Genomic DNA, 13,891 nt, shown 5'->3' with positions numbered 1-13,891 from the left:
TATCGATCTAAAAATATACTGACCAAATCTTTCAGAAGTACTCATAGGAATTAGGTATGTGTGTGTGGCTTTATAAAAGGTAAGTGTGCGTTGAGCATAGTAATAAGCATTAATGTATTAAAAGAAATTAAGGTTTGTTAGTGCTAGTTGCCGCCGCTTGAATCAGCCAACTGCAGCAGTCAGCGTTCGGCTCGACGCTGTTCGCTCTACCAACTCCACGGACCAGTCTGTTTGGTGAACTTGCCAACCACACGGTATTTGCCTATTTTGCCAAGCCGTTTCGCCGTTTTAGCCGATCCATCTCTGCATTAAGGCGTGGCGCACCTACCATATCAAACCGTCGTCGTCGGTCTCTTCGACACATTCCTGTCACGGAGAGATAATCCCTTTCGCATCAGCGGCGGCATGATATTCCGAGTGTCCGGCCGCGGCGCCCGCGCGCGCCGGTGGCGGCCGAAGATGGCGGTGGCGCGGCTCGGCGCGGGCGCGGGCGCGGGCGGTGGCGCGCCACGGCGGCGCAGGACGTTCTTCCTTTGGCTGCTGCTGCTGAGGTCGCGGCGCGCTCTGGCGCGGCTCAGGGAGTACTACGCCGAGATGATGAGGCGGCTCGTCGCCGAGGCGGCGGCGCTGGAGCCCGCGCCGGCGAAGTCGCGGGGCGGCGCTATCGGCGCGGCGCCGGCGAGGTCGGCGGCCGTCGTGCCCGCGGCGGTGGCGCGCACGGTGCTGAGGTGCAACTCGCACTACTACATCCGCTGAGCTACTCGAGCTCTGATGGCAATGAAAGCTTTGCGCGCGTATCTGTCGTGATATTGTATTTTTTTTTCTTCCATTTCTCGCCGTGTAACTAGTAATAAACTTGTAAATTCAATGCGTGACTGTATATGTTTTGCAGAAATAATGTGTCAAGAAACCCTCTCCCCTAGTCTCCTTGATGTTTGGTCATTTTTTTCTTTTATCGTTTATTCTGTGTTGCTTCTTCCGTTCAACCTCTCGTTGTTGGCTTGTTGCCAACTTGCACAATTGCTAATTATGGTGTGTTTGTTCAGCAGAAACAAAGGTAAACTAAAACACGATTGGATCAGTGTACACAATGAATCGGCCATTTGCTAAGTAACACTAAAAAACAACTATTAGTAGTCCAGTACTTACTACTATCAATCATTTTAATGTTTAATATTGCGACTTAAGGACCATAAGAAAGGTCAAAACTGACCAACCAAACCGCAACGCATGAATGTACTCACGCAATGACGCCAGGCCCGGTGTGCGGGCTTATATTTGCAAGGCCAGATCTGTCAAAGCCCATAACGTTATCAGGCTGAAGTGCCGAACAGACTAGTACAAGGCCAGGCCAGGCCAGCCACAGAATTTCGCCTTCCCTGACATCCACCAAGCAGCCCAAGTTTGCAACCAAGTTTTTGGCAAAGTTCCGAGTCTGCGCATGAGCGACTAGCCAAACATGCGCCCTCTGGAAAAATAAGCTACAGATGCGAGTTTCAGGCCTTCAGAACGGCGATATCTTTTGGCGAACGAGACTTCAGTCTAGATTGCGTTAACTGTGAACAAATCGGTAACCCTACAAGAAGCAATGACGATATGAAGGGTGATCACCATTTCTCACAAGTCAGATCTGAACAAAAGGTATAACTCACTACTGGAGCAAGAGACAAGGGGCGTGTCAATCCAATTGATAATAGTGCTGCTACTATCACTGAAGTTTACGATGGAGTAGTATCAGAGAAGAAAGAACTTGCTCTTGCGTTAAACCTGCTTTAGGAGCCAGAGCAGAGCCCAGTGACAGCACAGATAAACAAACATGCACAGAAGCACATGAGACCTTCCTTCAAAAAAGAAGCACATGAGACTATTCCTGCCAACGAAGTGTTTGACACAGTCCGATCCATAACAACAATACCTAAAAAGTTATACATATCAATTGCAGCTTCAAGTTCAAGCAGCCAAACAAACAACACCATTTGGGCGACTTTAAAATGTGTGTGAAAGCTTAATCTAGGCAATGCAACAGTTTTTTCCCCTGAAATGGATAAGGCGAGACGCCCATTATTACTTCACATCACCGTCAACTAGAAAAGGTCTAGTTGCAAGACAAAGTCACAAAGTTGAGCATCTCTCACGAGGGCAACCGAAAGCAACCGATACCACTACTTGTACATAGTTCATGGCTTCATGCCACAGATGAGGAAATACAATACACCTATTGAACAAGTACTTGCTGCAGCAACATGCGCTGTCCACATGATTGGAGGTTGCCAACTGCCTAGGATCAATCAAGCGTCGACCTACTCATTTCATCATCTTAGCTTAAGATTATGCTAAAATATCACCATGCGAGCCAAAATGTGATGAATCATGAAAAAGCACATATCTTAACTTTCACTCCAAGCTCTGAATAAATTGAGTGCATGGCTACATGATCAGTACCCATTAGTGTTTTGAACTTTTCACTAATAAGTTCATATCGATCACTGAACAAGAAGGAACCCATAAGGCCAAATTGCCAATAAATCATGAGCAAAACTATAAACAAGGCAAGATCATGCTCTTACATGATCCAAACTACAGTTTACCCATTCTCATACTGTCTCTGCATTCAGTCACAGGGACAGCATCATTTCATTCAAGAAGAGCGAGAAAAGGGAGAATTTTCTTTCCGTGATCGAATCTAGGCTCCTCATATTGTCAATTTTCAGTTCTTCAGAAAAGATATGCCTATGCTTATCATATTTCAACTGATGATACTTCTTAGATTCGTTGCAGCTCAGAGAGAGAAAGCTCTGTCCATTCTAGAGTTGATTATTCCTCAATTTGATCTAAGTCATCTTTATCCATTCCTCATTCACAAAGGCATCAATGCATCAATTGGTTGGAAACACAAAAGTAGCAGCTTTCTCATTTTGTACTCTGCAATTTCCCCCCAAATTACACAAACACCGGAATCCCCCTGTCACGCAATTGAATTTGTACACAGATTTATTTCTACTTGTCATACAAGATCGGGAAACCAAACAGAGGAGCCACACCTGGGGGCAGCCGCAAAGCCAAACCCTAGGCGCAGGCGCAGGGGTTGTCGACCACGACGAGGTCCTCGCCGTCGCTGCTGCGGAACGCCAAGTAGCCCGCCGCGAGCCCGACGACCACGGCGACGAACACCCCGCCGTTGAACGACATGACGGCGAGCATGAGGAGGTAGCCCAGGCCGGAGTTCACCCCGAACAGCCCGGCCGTCGCCAGCCGCGCCGGCCAGCGTCCGGCGGCGGACGAGGGGAGGAGGAGCGGGGCCCGCGCGGCGTCGGAGGACGCCGGGGGCGGGATGGAGGCCGGCTTGGCGCCCGCGAGGAGCTTGACGCGGATCCGGAACGCCTCGAGGTACTGGTAGAAGGCGGAGGCGAGGAGGAGCGCGACGAGGGAGAGGAGGTACCCGGTCCACGTGGCCGTCCGCCAGCCGTCGAACAGGATCGTCACGTCCTTCCCCCAGTAGAAGGTCATGTGCATCATGGTGCTCCGGCGGAGTGACTGCTGCTGCGGCGGCGGCGGCGGCGGAGGCGGCGAGAGGGGTTTGGTGATCTCGCCGGATTGGGAGCGGGGGCGGGTAGTTTGGACGGAGAAGGGGAGGAGGGATGAGGATTCCGGCGAAAGAGACCGGTGGGATTTTGAAGGAGCGGCCTTCGTTGCGAGGTTTGGATTTTGGGTGCTGGGTTTGGTTGTATTTACGTTCGCGCCACTGGACTGGAGGTTGGGTTTCCCAGCACGGCAGGTATTTTTGTAAGATTTATTTTAGAAGTTTCTGAATAGTAATAACCGGTATATTCCAACTTAAATATTCTGCTTTATCATGTCCTCTGCTTCTGAGTTGAGAAGCACTATCTTGAAGATGAATAATCATGACACAAAATTCATGTTTACTTATGATAATAGAGAAATAGAAAAAACGTAGGAATAAAATGCCATATTTATTAAATTTATGTGGGATTGTGAAACAAAGGAAAGTCTTCAAACCATCGTTTAATTAGCACACATGAAGAGGACTCACCTCATGCTTATTTTTCTCCAAAATTGCTCTAGTAAGGTATATTCCATAGAAATTTCAAATAAATTGATAGAAAAATAATTCTCCGTTTCAAAGGATACCTCTATAGAATTATTTTTCATAGGATAAAATCCTTTAGAATTTCTATGATTTTTCCTTTGATTTAAAGGGGGCCTTTTATCACTAACATGCGTTTCTACTTGATAGTAGCCCATATGTCAATAATTCATGTCAAAGCAAGTTATCTGTATATCCGATGTTGATTCCTATATAATTATGTATAACTCAAGTAATGGAGCCAGCGATATCATTGAGTCCAAACAATTAATAGTGTTTTTATTGGCTAGCTATTTTTTTTTTCAAATATCGGCGGTAGTCGGTTGAGCAGGGATTGGGATCCACTGACTTCACATAATGAAGTCAGAGAGACGTACAGTGCCATTACTTTGGGATATTCTCAGTTGTCCGATTTACAGCGAATGAATGAGATCGATCACTACAGTATACTAGGTACATCATAAACAATATTCGGGAACACTGTATTTACTGTGTTTTGTACTGTACCTATAGTAATTAACTACAAATTACTGTCCCTACTGTAGTAGCAGGATCATTTTACCCTACGCCTCTACCTTCAGCCCCTAAAAGCAGAGGAGCTGGCTCTGTTGAGGTGATCGTCTGACTAGCTTAAGAGGTGGCTTCCCGCTGCCTAATTTAGTAATTTGCAACCGTATGGCATGAAACATGATGCTTTGAATAAGTGAAAAGTTTATAGGTGGAAGCAACATGTAGGTATAGTATTTTATCCCATAATTTTGTTTTAGAAACATAGTACAAACGCATGCGTTCATGACACGGGTACACTCATCTCTATAAACACACACGCATACCCCTACCCTTATGAGCCTCATCTCTACGAACATATACACACGCTACCCTTATGAGCCTCGTCTCTATGAAAACACATACGCACACCATATCTCTATGAGCACCTTTAAAAGATTGGACGGACATATCTTGAAATTGATAAAGTAACCACTGATATCTCACTGTCGACGGGTACACTGTCGACGGGTACGCTGCCTACCACTAAAAACTAATAAGCAATAAATACGAGCACTCGTGTCAAGTTTATGACTTAACCCGGATGAGTTAGTTCCATAAAAAAAAACTACTAGATAAGTTATACTCACTCCACTTTATCCTAGATAATCTGATAATCATGGTTGGTGATCGACTCACCTGATTGTTTAGTGGTTGTTTTATGTTTATGACTTGTCCGACAGATGCTTCGCCTCCTAGCTTAAGGCCCTACAAACAAGCTCGCGTGCGTCATGTTTGGAACGAGTCTGGGTCAAAACCGCCACTATCCAACGCTTACGTACCTTACCTTCCCCCTCCTTTTCGGCCGCTCGCCGGCGCATTGCCCCGTCCGGCTCTCCTTCCTCGAGTGCTGCTGCTGCATTGGTCATCATGCTGTGGCAACTGGCAAGAGGACGTAGGAGTGGGAATCATGGGCAAGTGGCAAGAAACGCCAAACCAGATGGATACTATAAAATACTAGTGCTAGTGCTAATAGATGGCATCGACGCCGAGGCTGTGGGCCGTGGCTCACATGTAATTAGCGGGCAAAGCGTGCCCTATCAACGGGAGCATCAGCAGCAGTACAATCAGGCGGGCAGCCGAGGCAGTACAGGGGCACGACCTGTACTACACTTGTACTCCCGCGTCCGGGCAAAAAAGCTGGGAGAGGCGCGCGGGCTGGCGGAGGCCGCAATGCCGTCGCGACTCGTTCTTTTTTTTCATTTTTTCAGTTGCGGGCGGGCGGCGAGCGCCTTGCCTAGGCCGGCGTCGCATAGCAGCGGTGGCTGCGGTGCGCATAGCGTGCCCGCAACGTGCGCCTCGTGCAGGCGGGTCAGCGGGTGTCACCACGGCCCACGCACGCGACGCGCTCCGTTTTACCGGTCGTTTCCTCGACGACGACCACGCACACGCGCCTCATACGAGTAAGTGAAGAGTCGGTGGAGGCTGGAGCACAGGAGCAGGCGAGCAGCCGCGCAGCGGCGCAGGCCCTCGTTTTCTTTTGGAAAAAGTACACCGAAGGTCCCTCAACTTGTCATCGGGTTACCACAAAACCAGATATGCGGGGTCCCTTAACTATACAAAACCGGTCACCCGAGGTTCTTCAGTGGTTTTGACCCCGGTTTTGATCTAGGTGGCAGCTGAATAAGCGTGGGACCCGCGTGGGACCCGCGTGGGACCCACATGTCAGGTGACACGTCGTCACCTCTCTTTTCCCCCTTTCTCTCTCTTCCTCCTCTCTCTGTCTTCTCTGTGCTGGCGAGGCGGGGCGTGTCGACGACCAAGCTCCACCGCCGCACCCGACGACGACGACGACGACGCACAGGCGCGAGGCTGGGCGGAGAAGGGGCGGTGGGCACCAGCCGCAACGTCAGCCTCCGCCTCCACCTACGTCGCCGCACCCGACAACGATACACGCGTGCAAGGCCGGGTGGAAAAGGGGCGGCGGCCGGCGGAGTGGCGACGGGCACCAGCCGCAGCGTCTGTTGGAATTATTGAATGGGCCTTAGCCCACTCGAGATTAATTCTTTGGAAAATCACAAAAGCCCACCTCATGGGATGGCATGCATGTGGAGTTTAGTACCACCTTACTTATTCTAGGAGAGGGGACCTCCTTAAAAGGGAGGATGTCCTCCTAGCCACTTGAAGCATGTGTGGTGGAGAGAAGAGGGGGAACATATGCGCTCGCTCGCCTCGCCTCACAGGGCAGGGCAGGGCAGGCGGCGCGCGTGAACGACGTACGCGTCGAATGGTCCGCCAAAATTGGTTCCTCACCTTGCGCAGATGCAGCCTCCTTTTGCAGTTTTGTTTTGCTGCAAATTCAGATTCGTTTTTGTTTTGGAAACGTTCTGAAAAATCCGGTGCGTGCAAACGGCGTGTAGTCCGGATAAGTTACGCGCGACTTATCCGGTTCAGTTACGCGCAGTGGAGATCGTGCGGGCGCCCTGATCAAGCGACCCTTCTCTATATAAACCGACCCGCCGTCTTCACGCAACACACGCGAAATCAATCTAGGGTTTGCCTCCTACTCTGTGCTACGCTGTCGCTCGTAGATTACTCCATCCCGCTCGCCGGCGTGCACCTGCGATCGGGAGAGCAGGTCTCCGGAACCTCTGCCTTCGACGTCCTGCACCGGGAGAAGGCGGCAATAAGGTTTTTGGGAAGCGCTTTGCGCGACTGCTCCCTATTCGTCCGCGACGGCTCGTCTTCCTCTTCGCTCGCGTGCTGCGTGCCTTCGTAGACGCCTGTGAAAAGTTTCGACCGAGCAGCCGGTCTTTCCGCCACCTTGGTACATGTTCAATATGTTGCGCATATTTGATCTGTTCATGTTATACTGTGTAGTTTACATGTGTAGATCTAATGATGCGTTCATGCTAGTTTTCATCTGTAATGTCATAATTTATTTATGGAATAGATTAAATCATTATATGCCTATAATCTCAAAAATCCAAAAACCTTATTATAGGCACTGTGATTTTACTATGGCTGGTTTTGCCGATGCACTGAGGCCGGATAAATTCACCGGTGTGCATTTTAAGAGATGGCAGATCAGGGTCACTCTGTGGCTGACAGCTATGAAATGCTTTTGGGTGAGTACTGGCAAACCTGAAAGAGTTCTTACTGCTGAACAGCAAAAGCAATTCGAGGAAGCCACTACTCTCTTTGTGGGATGCATTCTTAGCGTTCTTGGCGATCGTCTGGTCGAGGTGTATATGCATATGACCGACGCTAAGGAGTTGTGGGATGCACTGAATACTAAATTCAGTGCTACTGATGCTAGCAATGATCTGTATTATCATGGAGCAGTTTCATGACTACAAGATGGCTGACAACCGTTCTGTAGTCGAACAGGCTCATGAGATACAAACCATGGCTAAGGAACTCGAACTCCTTAAGTCTGTCTTACCCGACAAATTTGTGGTCGGGTGCATTATTGCGAAACTACCTCCATCTTGGAAAAGTTTCGGTACTGCACTCAAACACAAGAGACAGGAATATTCCGTTGAGGGGTTGATAGTGTCTCTTGATGTTGAGGAGAAAGCTCGGGAAAAAGATGCCGCGTCTAAGGGCGATGGTGGGCAGTCCAGTGCTAATGTTGTGCATAGGGCCCAGAACAAGAGCAAAGGGAAATACAAAGCTCACCAGACCACCAACTTCAAGAAGCAGAAGAACAACAACAACAATCCTAATCAGGATGAGAGGACATGCTTTGTGTGTGGCCAACTTGGTCATCTGGCTAGGAAGTGTCCACAACGCAAGGGGATGAAGGCACCTGCAGGGCAGACTTCTAAGTCTGCTAATGTGACCATTGGTAACACTGGAGATGGAAGCGGGTATGGTAATTTACCTACTGTTTTTTCAGTTAATCAGTCTACTAATTGGTGGGTTGATACTGGGGCCAATGTACATGTTTGTGCTGACATCTCATTGTTTTCTTCTTATCAGGTCGCACGGGGTTCCACCGTCCTAATGGGGAATGGGTCACATGCTTCTGTTCATGGTGTTGGCACGGTAGATCTGAAGTTTACTTCGGGAAAGATCGTGCAGCTGAAGAACGTGCAGCATGTCCCTTCTATCGACAGGAATCTTGTTAGTGGCTCCCGTCTGACTAGAGACGGATTTAAGTTGGTTTTTGAGTCTAATAAAGTAGTCGTGTCTAAACATGGATATTTTATTGGTAAATGTTATGAGTGCGGAGGCCTGTTCCGCTTTTCCCTTTCTGATTTCTGCAATAAGTCTGTGAACCATATTTGTGGCAGTGTGGATGATGAGGCTAATGTTTGGCACTCATGTTTATGTCATATTAATTTTGGCTTGATGTCTCGGCTTTCTAGCATGTGTTTAATTCCTAAGTTTTCCATTGTCAAAGGTTCTAAGTGTCATTGTTGTGTGCAATCGAAGCAACCTCGCAAGTCTCACAAGGCTGCCGAGGAAAGAAACTTGGCACCACTAGAACTCCTACATTCAGATCTTTGTGAAATGAATGGGGTATTGACAAAGGGTGGAAAACGATATTTCATGACTTTGATTGATGATGCTACTAGATTTTGCTATGTGTACTTGTTAAAAACGAAAGACGAAGCTCTAGACTATTTTAAAATTTATAAGGCAGAAGTTGAAAATCAACTTGACAGAAAGATAAAAAGACTTAGGTCTGATCGTGGTGGAGAGTTTTTCTCAAACGAGTTTGACTTATTCTATGAGGAACATGGCATCATATATGAGAGGACGCCTCCCTATTCTCCCGAGTCTAATGGGATTGCTGAAAGGAAGAACCGCACACTGACTGACTTGGTGAATGCCATGTTGGACACTGCGGGACTACCTAAGGCATGGTAGGGGGAGGCATTGTTGACCTCGAATCATGTGTTAAACAAAGTTCCTAACAGAAATAAGGACAAAACACCATATGAGATATGGATTGGGAGAAAACCATCACTTTCTTACTTGCGCACATGGGGGTGCTTGGCAAAAGTCAATGTACCAATAACGAAGAAGCGCAAACTTGGACCTAAGACTATGGACTGTGTCTTTCTGGGATATGCTTATCACAGCATTGCCTATAGATTTTTAATAGTTAAATCTGAGGTACCTGATATGCATGTTGGTACAATTATGGAGTCTCGTGATGCTACCTTCTTTGAGAGCTTTTTCCCAATGAAGGATACACATAGTAGTTCGAGCCAACCATCTGAAATAATTCCCAGTTCAATCACACCACCAGAACAAACTGAACATACACATGAACATGTCACTGAGGAGGATGACAGTGAAGCTCCTCGAAGGAGTAAGAGACAAAGGATGGCTAAGTCTTTTGGTGATGATTTCACTGTGTACCTCGTGGATGACACTCCTAAGTCAATTTCAGAAGCATATGCATCTCCTGATGCAGACTACTGGAAGGAGGCTGTCCGTAGTGAAATGGATTCTATTATCGCTAACGGGACTTGGGAGGTGACAGAGCGACCCTATGGGTGTAAACCTGTGGGATGCAAGTGGGTGTTCAAAAAGAAGCTTAGGCCTGACGGTACTATTGAAAAGTACAAGGCTCGGCTTGTTGCTAAGGGCTATACTTAGAAAGAAGGCGAAGATTTCTTTGACACTTACTCACCTGTTGCTAGATTGACCACAATTCGTATGCTACTTTCCCTAGCAGCTTCACATGGTCTTCTCGTTCATCAAATGAACGTTAAGACAGCTTTTCTTAATGGAGAGCTGGATGAGGAGATCTATATGGATCAGCCTGATGGGTTTGTAGTTGAAGGTCAAGAAGGCAAGGTGCGCAAATTGTTGAAGTCTTTGTATGGTCTGAAACAAGCTCCTAAGCAATGGCATGAGAAATTTGACAAAACATTGACATCTGCAGGCTTCGCATTCAATGAGGCAGATAAATGTGTGTACTATTGCCATGGTGGTGGTGAGGGAGTTATTTTATGCTTGTATGTTGATGACATACTGATATTTGGGATAAACTTTGAGGTGATAAATGAGGTTAAATCATTCTTGTCTCAAAATTTTGATATGAAGGATTTGGGAGTAGCTGATGTTATCTTAAACATTAAGCTAATTAGAGGTGAGAATGGGATTACACTCTTGCAGTCCCATTATGTGGAGAAGATCTTGAATCGCTTTGGCTACATTGATAGTAAGCCTTCTCCAACACCTTATGATCCTAGCTTGTTGCTTCGCAAGAACAAGAGAATTGCTAGGAATCAACTGGAATACTCCCAAATTATTGGCTCGTTGATGTACCTGGCTAGTGCAACTAGGCCTGATATCTCCTTTGCTGTGAGCAAGTTGAGCCAATTTACCTCTAATTCGGGAGATGATCACAGGCGTGCGCTTGAGCGAGTAATGCACTATCTGAAAGGTACTGTGGAATTGGGGCTTCACTATACTGGGTATCCTGCGGTACTGGAGGGTTATAGTGATTCTAACTGGATCTCTGATGTGGATGAGATCAAAGCCACTAGTGAATATGTCTTCACACTGGGTGGTGGTGCTGTTTTATGGAGGTCTTGCAAACAGACCATTTTGACGAGGTCAACCATGGAAGCAGAGCTGACGGCACTGGATACTGCTACTGTTGAGGCAGAATGGCTGCATGATCTATTAATGGATCTGCCTATTGTTGAAAAACCGGTGCCGTCTATCCTTATGAACTGTGACAATCAAACGGTAATTGTCAAAGTGAATAGTTCTAAGGATAATATGAAATCGTCTAGACATGTGAAAAGATGATTGAAGTCTGTCAGGAAATTAAGAAACTCCGGAGTTATAACGTTGGATTACATCCAAACAGCTAGAAACCTGGCAGATCCCTTCACGAAGGGACTATCACGAAATGTGATAGACAATGTACCGAAGGAGATGGGTTTGAGACCCATGTGAGTTATACTATGGTGGTAACCCAGTCTATGTGATCGGAGATCCCGTGAATTAGAATCTGGGAAGAACAAACCATTAGTAAATTAGAGGAGAGTACCAATCTATACCCTCTCTAAGTGAAGATGCATGTACTCTCGTGAGCTGCAAGGCAGGTTGGCTATGCCTTAATGAGTTCTGTTGGCTTTAATTAGCGAAGATGTTGTCCTGCAGAGCATTCTTGAAAGAACTCACCTTTGTGAGCTTGACTGTTGGTCGCAATCCATGGAGATTTTGGGTGAATCTTCTAGGAAGCTTACTATAGACCTAAGAGTATGACTTATACGCTCCACCCGAGGGGTAGTCTACAGACGGTCTAGTATCAGATAAGACTCTGAGTGAAACTTACTTGCACAAGACTTGCAATTCAAGGCATAGTCTATGGTTCAAGGTGAGTAAGTCTAGCTTGGAGTCCTAGGTGGATATTCAACCTTAATCGGTCTCCATCGAACCGCTGGTATATAAACAGTACATTGGAAAAGGCAAATCTCAGTGGGATTTTGAGATTTGGTGGGGGATTGTTGGAATTAATGAATGGGCCTTAGCCCACTCGAAGATTAATTCTTTGAAAAATCACAAAAGCCCACCTCATGGGATGGCATGCATGTGGAGTTTATTACCACCTTGCTTATTCTAGGAGAGGGACCTCCTTAAAAGGGAGGATGCCCTCCTAGCCACTTGAAGCATGTGTGGTGGAGAGAAGAGGGGGAACACACGCGCGTGCTCGCTCGCCTCGCCTGGCCTGGCTGGGCCAGGCAGGCGGCGCGCGTGCACGACGTACGCGTCGAATGGTCCGCCAAAATTGGTTCCTCACCTTGCACAGATGCAGCCTCCTTTTGCAGTTTTGTTTTGCTGCAAATTCGGATTCGTTTTTGTTTTGGAAACGTTCTGAAAAATCCGGTGCGTACAAACGGCGTGGAGTCCGGATAAGTTACGCGCGACTTATCCGGTTGGGTTACGCGCAGTGGAGATCGTGCGGGCGCCCTGATCAAGCGACCCTTCTTTATATAAACCGATCCGCCGTCTTCACGCAACACACGCGAAATCAATCTAGGGTTTGCCTCCTACTCTGTGCTGCGCCGTTGCTCGTAGATTACTCCATCCCGCTCGCCGGTGTGCACCTGTGATCGGGAGAGCAGGTCTCCGGAACCTCTGCCTTCGACGTCCTACACCGGGAGAAGGCGGCAATAAGGTTTTTGGAAAGCGCTTTGCGCGACTGCTCCCTGTTCGTCCGCGACGGCTTGTCTTCCTCTTCGCTCGCGTGCTACGTGCCTTCGTAGACACCTGCGAAAAGTTTCGACCGAGCAGCCGGTCTTTCCGCCACCTCGGTACGTGTTCAATATGTTGCGCATATTTGATCTGTTCATGTTATACTGTGTGGTTTACATGTGTAGATCTAATGATGCGTTCATGCTAGTTTTCATCTGTAATGTCATGATTTATTTATGGAATAGATTAAATCATTATATGCCTATAATCTCAACAGCGTCAGCCACCGAGGCCTTCGTGAGGAGGGCAACGACGGTGGAGGACGATGCCACTGCTGCTGACAAGGCCGAGAGGCGCGGAGGCGGGGGCAGGAGCGGCGGGGGAGGAGTCGCGGGCGGCGGGGGCAGGAGCGGCGTGCGGCCGGCGGGGGTAGATATCCCCTCCATCGTCACGTCGTGCGGAGAGGCCGAGGGAGTGCAGGAACTCGACGCGCTTGAGGGAGTGTAGGAACTCGACGCTCTCGCGCATGACATCGATGGTGGCGGGGAGCTCGAGGCTGGTGAGCTCGCCCGGGTCGATGCCGAGAGAGGCGAGGAACGCGTCGACGTTGGTGCGGCGGGCTGCACGGCCACGCTCCATGTCGAGGAGGCTGGGGCGCGCATAGAGGGAGGAGGAGGAGGAGGAGGGGGAGGGTGTCACACCCTAAAAATCTCAAATATATAAATTGTTGTTTAATTGGAACTACTAGAATTTATTTTAAAAGCCTAGAAGAGAAGATCTAATTTTTAAATAATAAATTCCAATATAAAATGGGGCCAGATAAAATTTCATTAAATACTTTGCTTAATTCTATAATTCCTAGATTTTTCTGGGATTTATTTGAGCTAAGGAAGTATTTTTAATAAATGGAATTGCATTTCATGAATAATTTAAATTGGAAAAGGTTTTAAAAAGTCTCTTTTGGCTTTGGGCCGAAAGTCGGCCCAAAACCTTCTCTCTCTCCTCCTCGGCCCAAGCCGGCCCGCAGCCGCCGCTCGCGCGCGCGTCCGCCCGCTGACAGGTGGGGCCCGCCTATCAGGGTCGTCGTCTTCCTCCCGACGAAACCCTAGCCGCGCCGCGCCGCCGCCG

The 13,891-nt window shown here is 47.9% G+C and overlaps 1 protein-coding gene across 1 annotated transcript; it reads right to left on the bottom strand.

Moving 5' to 3' along the window:
* Positions 1-2,827: 2,827 nt before the first annotated feature.
* Positions 2,828-3,694, bottom strand: LOC127784027 (copper transporter 5.1). The gene has a single exon (XM_052311204.1). The coding sequence runs from the start codon at positions 3,514-3,516 to the stop codon at positions 3,067-3,069; it is 450 nt and encodes a 149-aa protein (XP_052167164.1). The 5' UTR covers positions 3,517-3,694; the 3' UTR covers positions 2,828-3,066.
* Between the last annotated feature and the right edge of the window lie 10,197 nt (positions 3,695-13,891).

This window comes from Oryza glaberrima, chromosome 9, assembly GCF_000147395.1.
Source record: "Oryza glaberrima chromosome 9, OglaRS2, whole genome shotgun sequence".
In the NCBI taxonomy this organism is placed as follows: Eukaryota; Viridiplantae; Streptophyta; class Magnoliopsida; order Poales; family Poaceae; genus Oryza; species Oryza glaberrima.
The sequence above is the reverse complement of the archived record's forward strand: the minus strand, read 5'-3'. Positions and strand labels throughout refer to the sequence as shown.

What these genes read in the sequence shown, in the direction of transcription:
- LOC127784027 (XM_052311204.1), bottom strand. Translation starts at nt 3,516, where the DNA reads ATGATGCACATGACCTTCTACTGGGGGAAGGACGTGACGATCCTGTTC.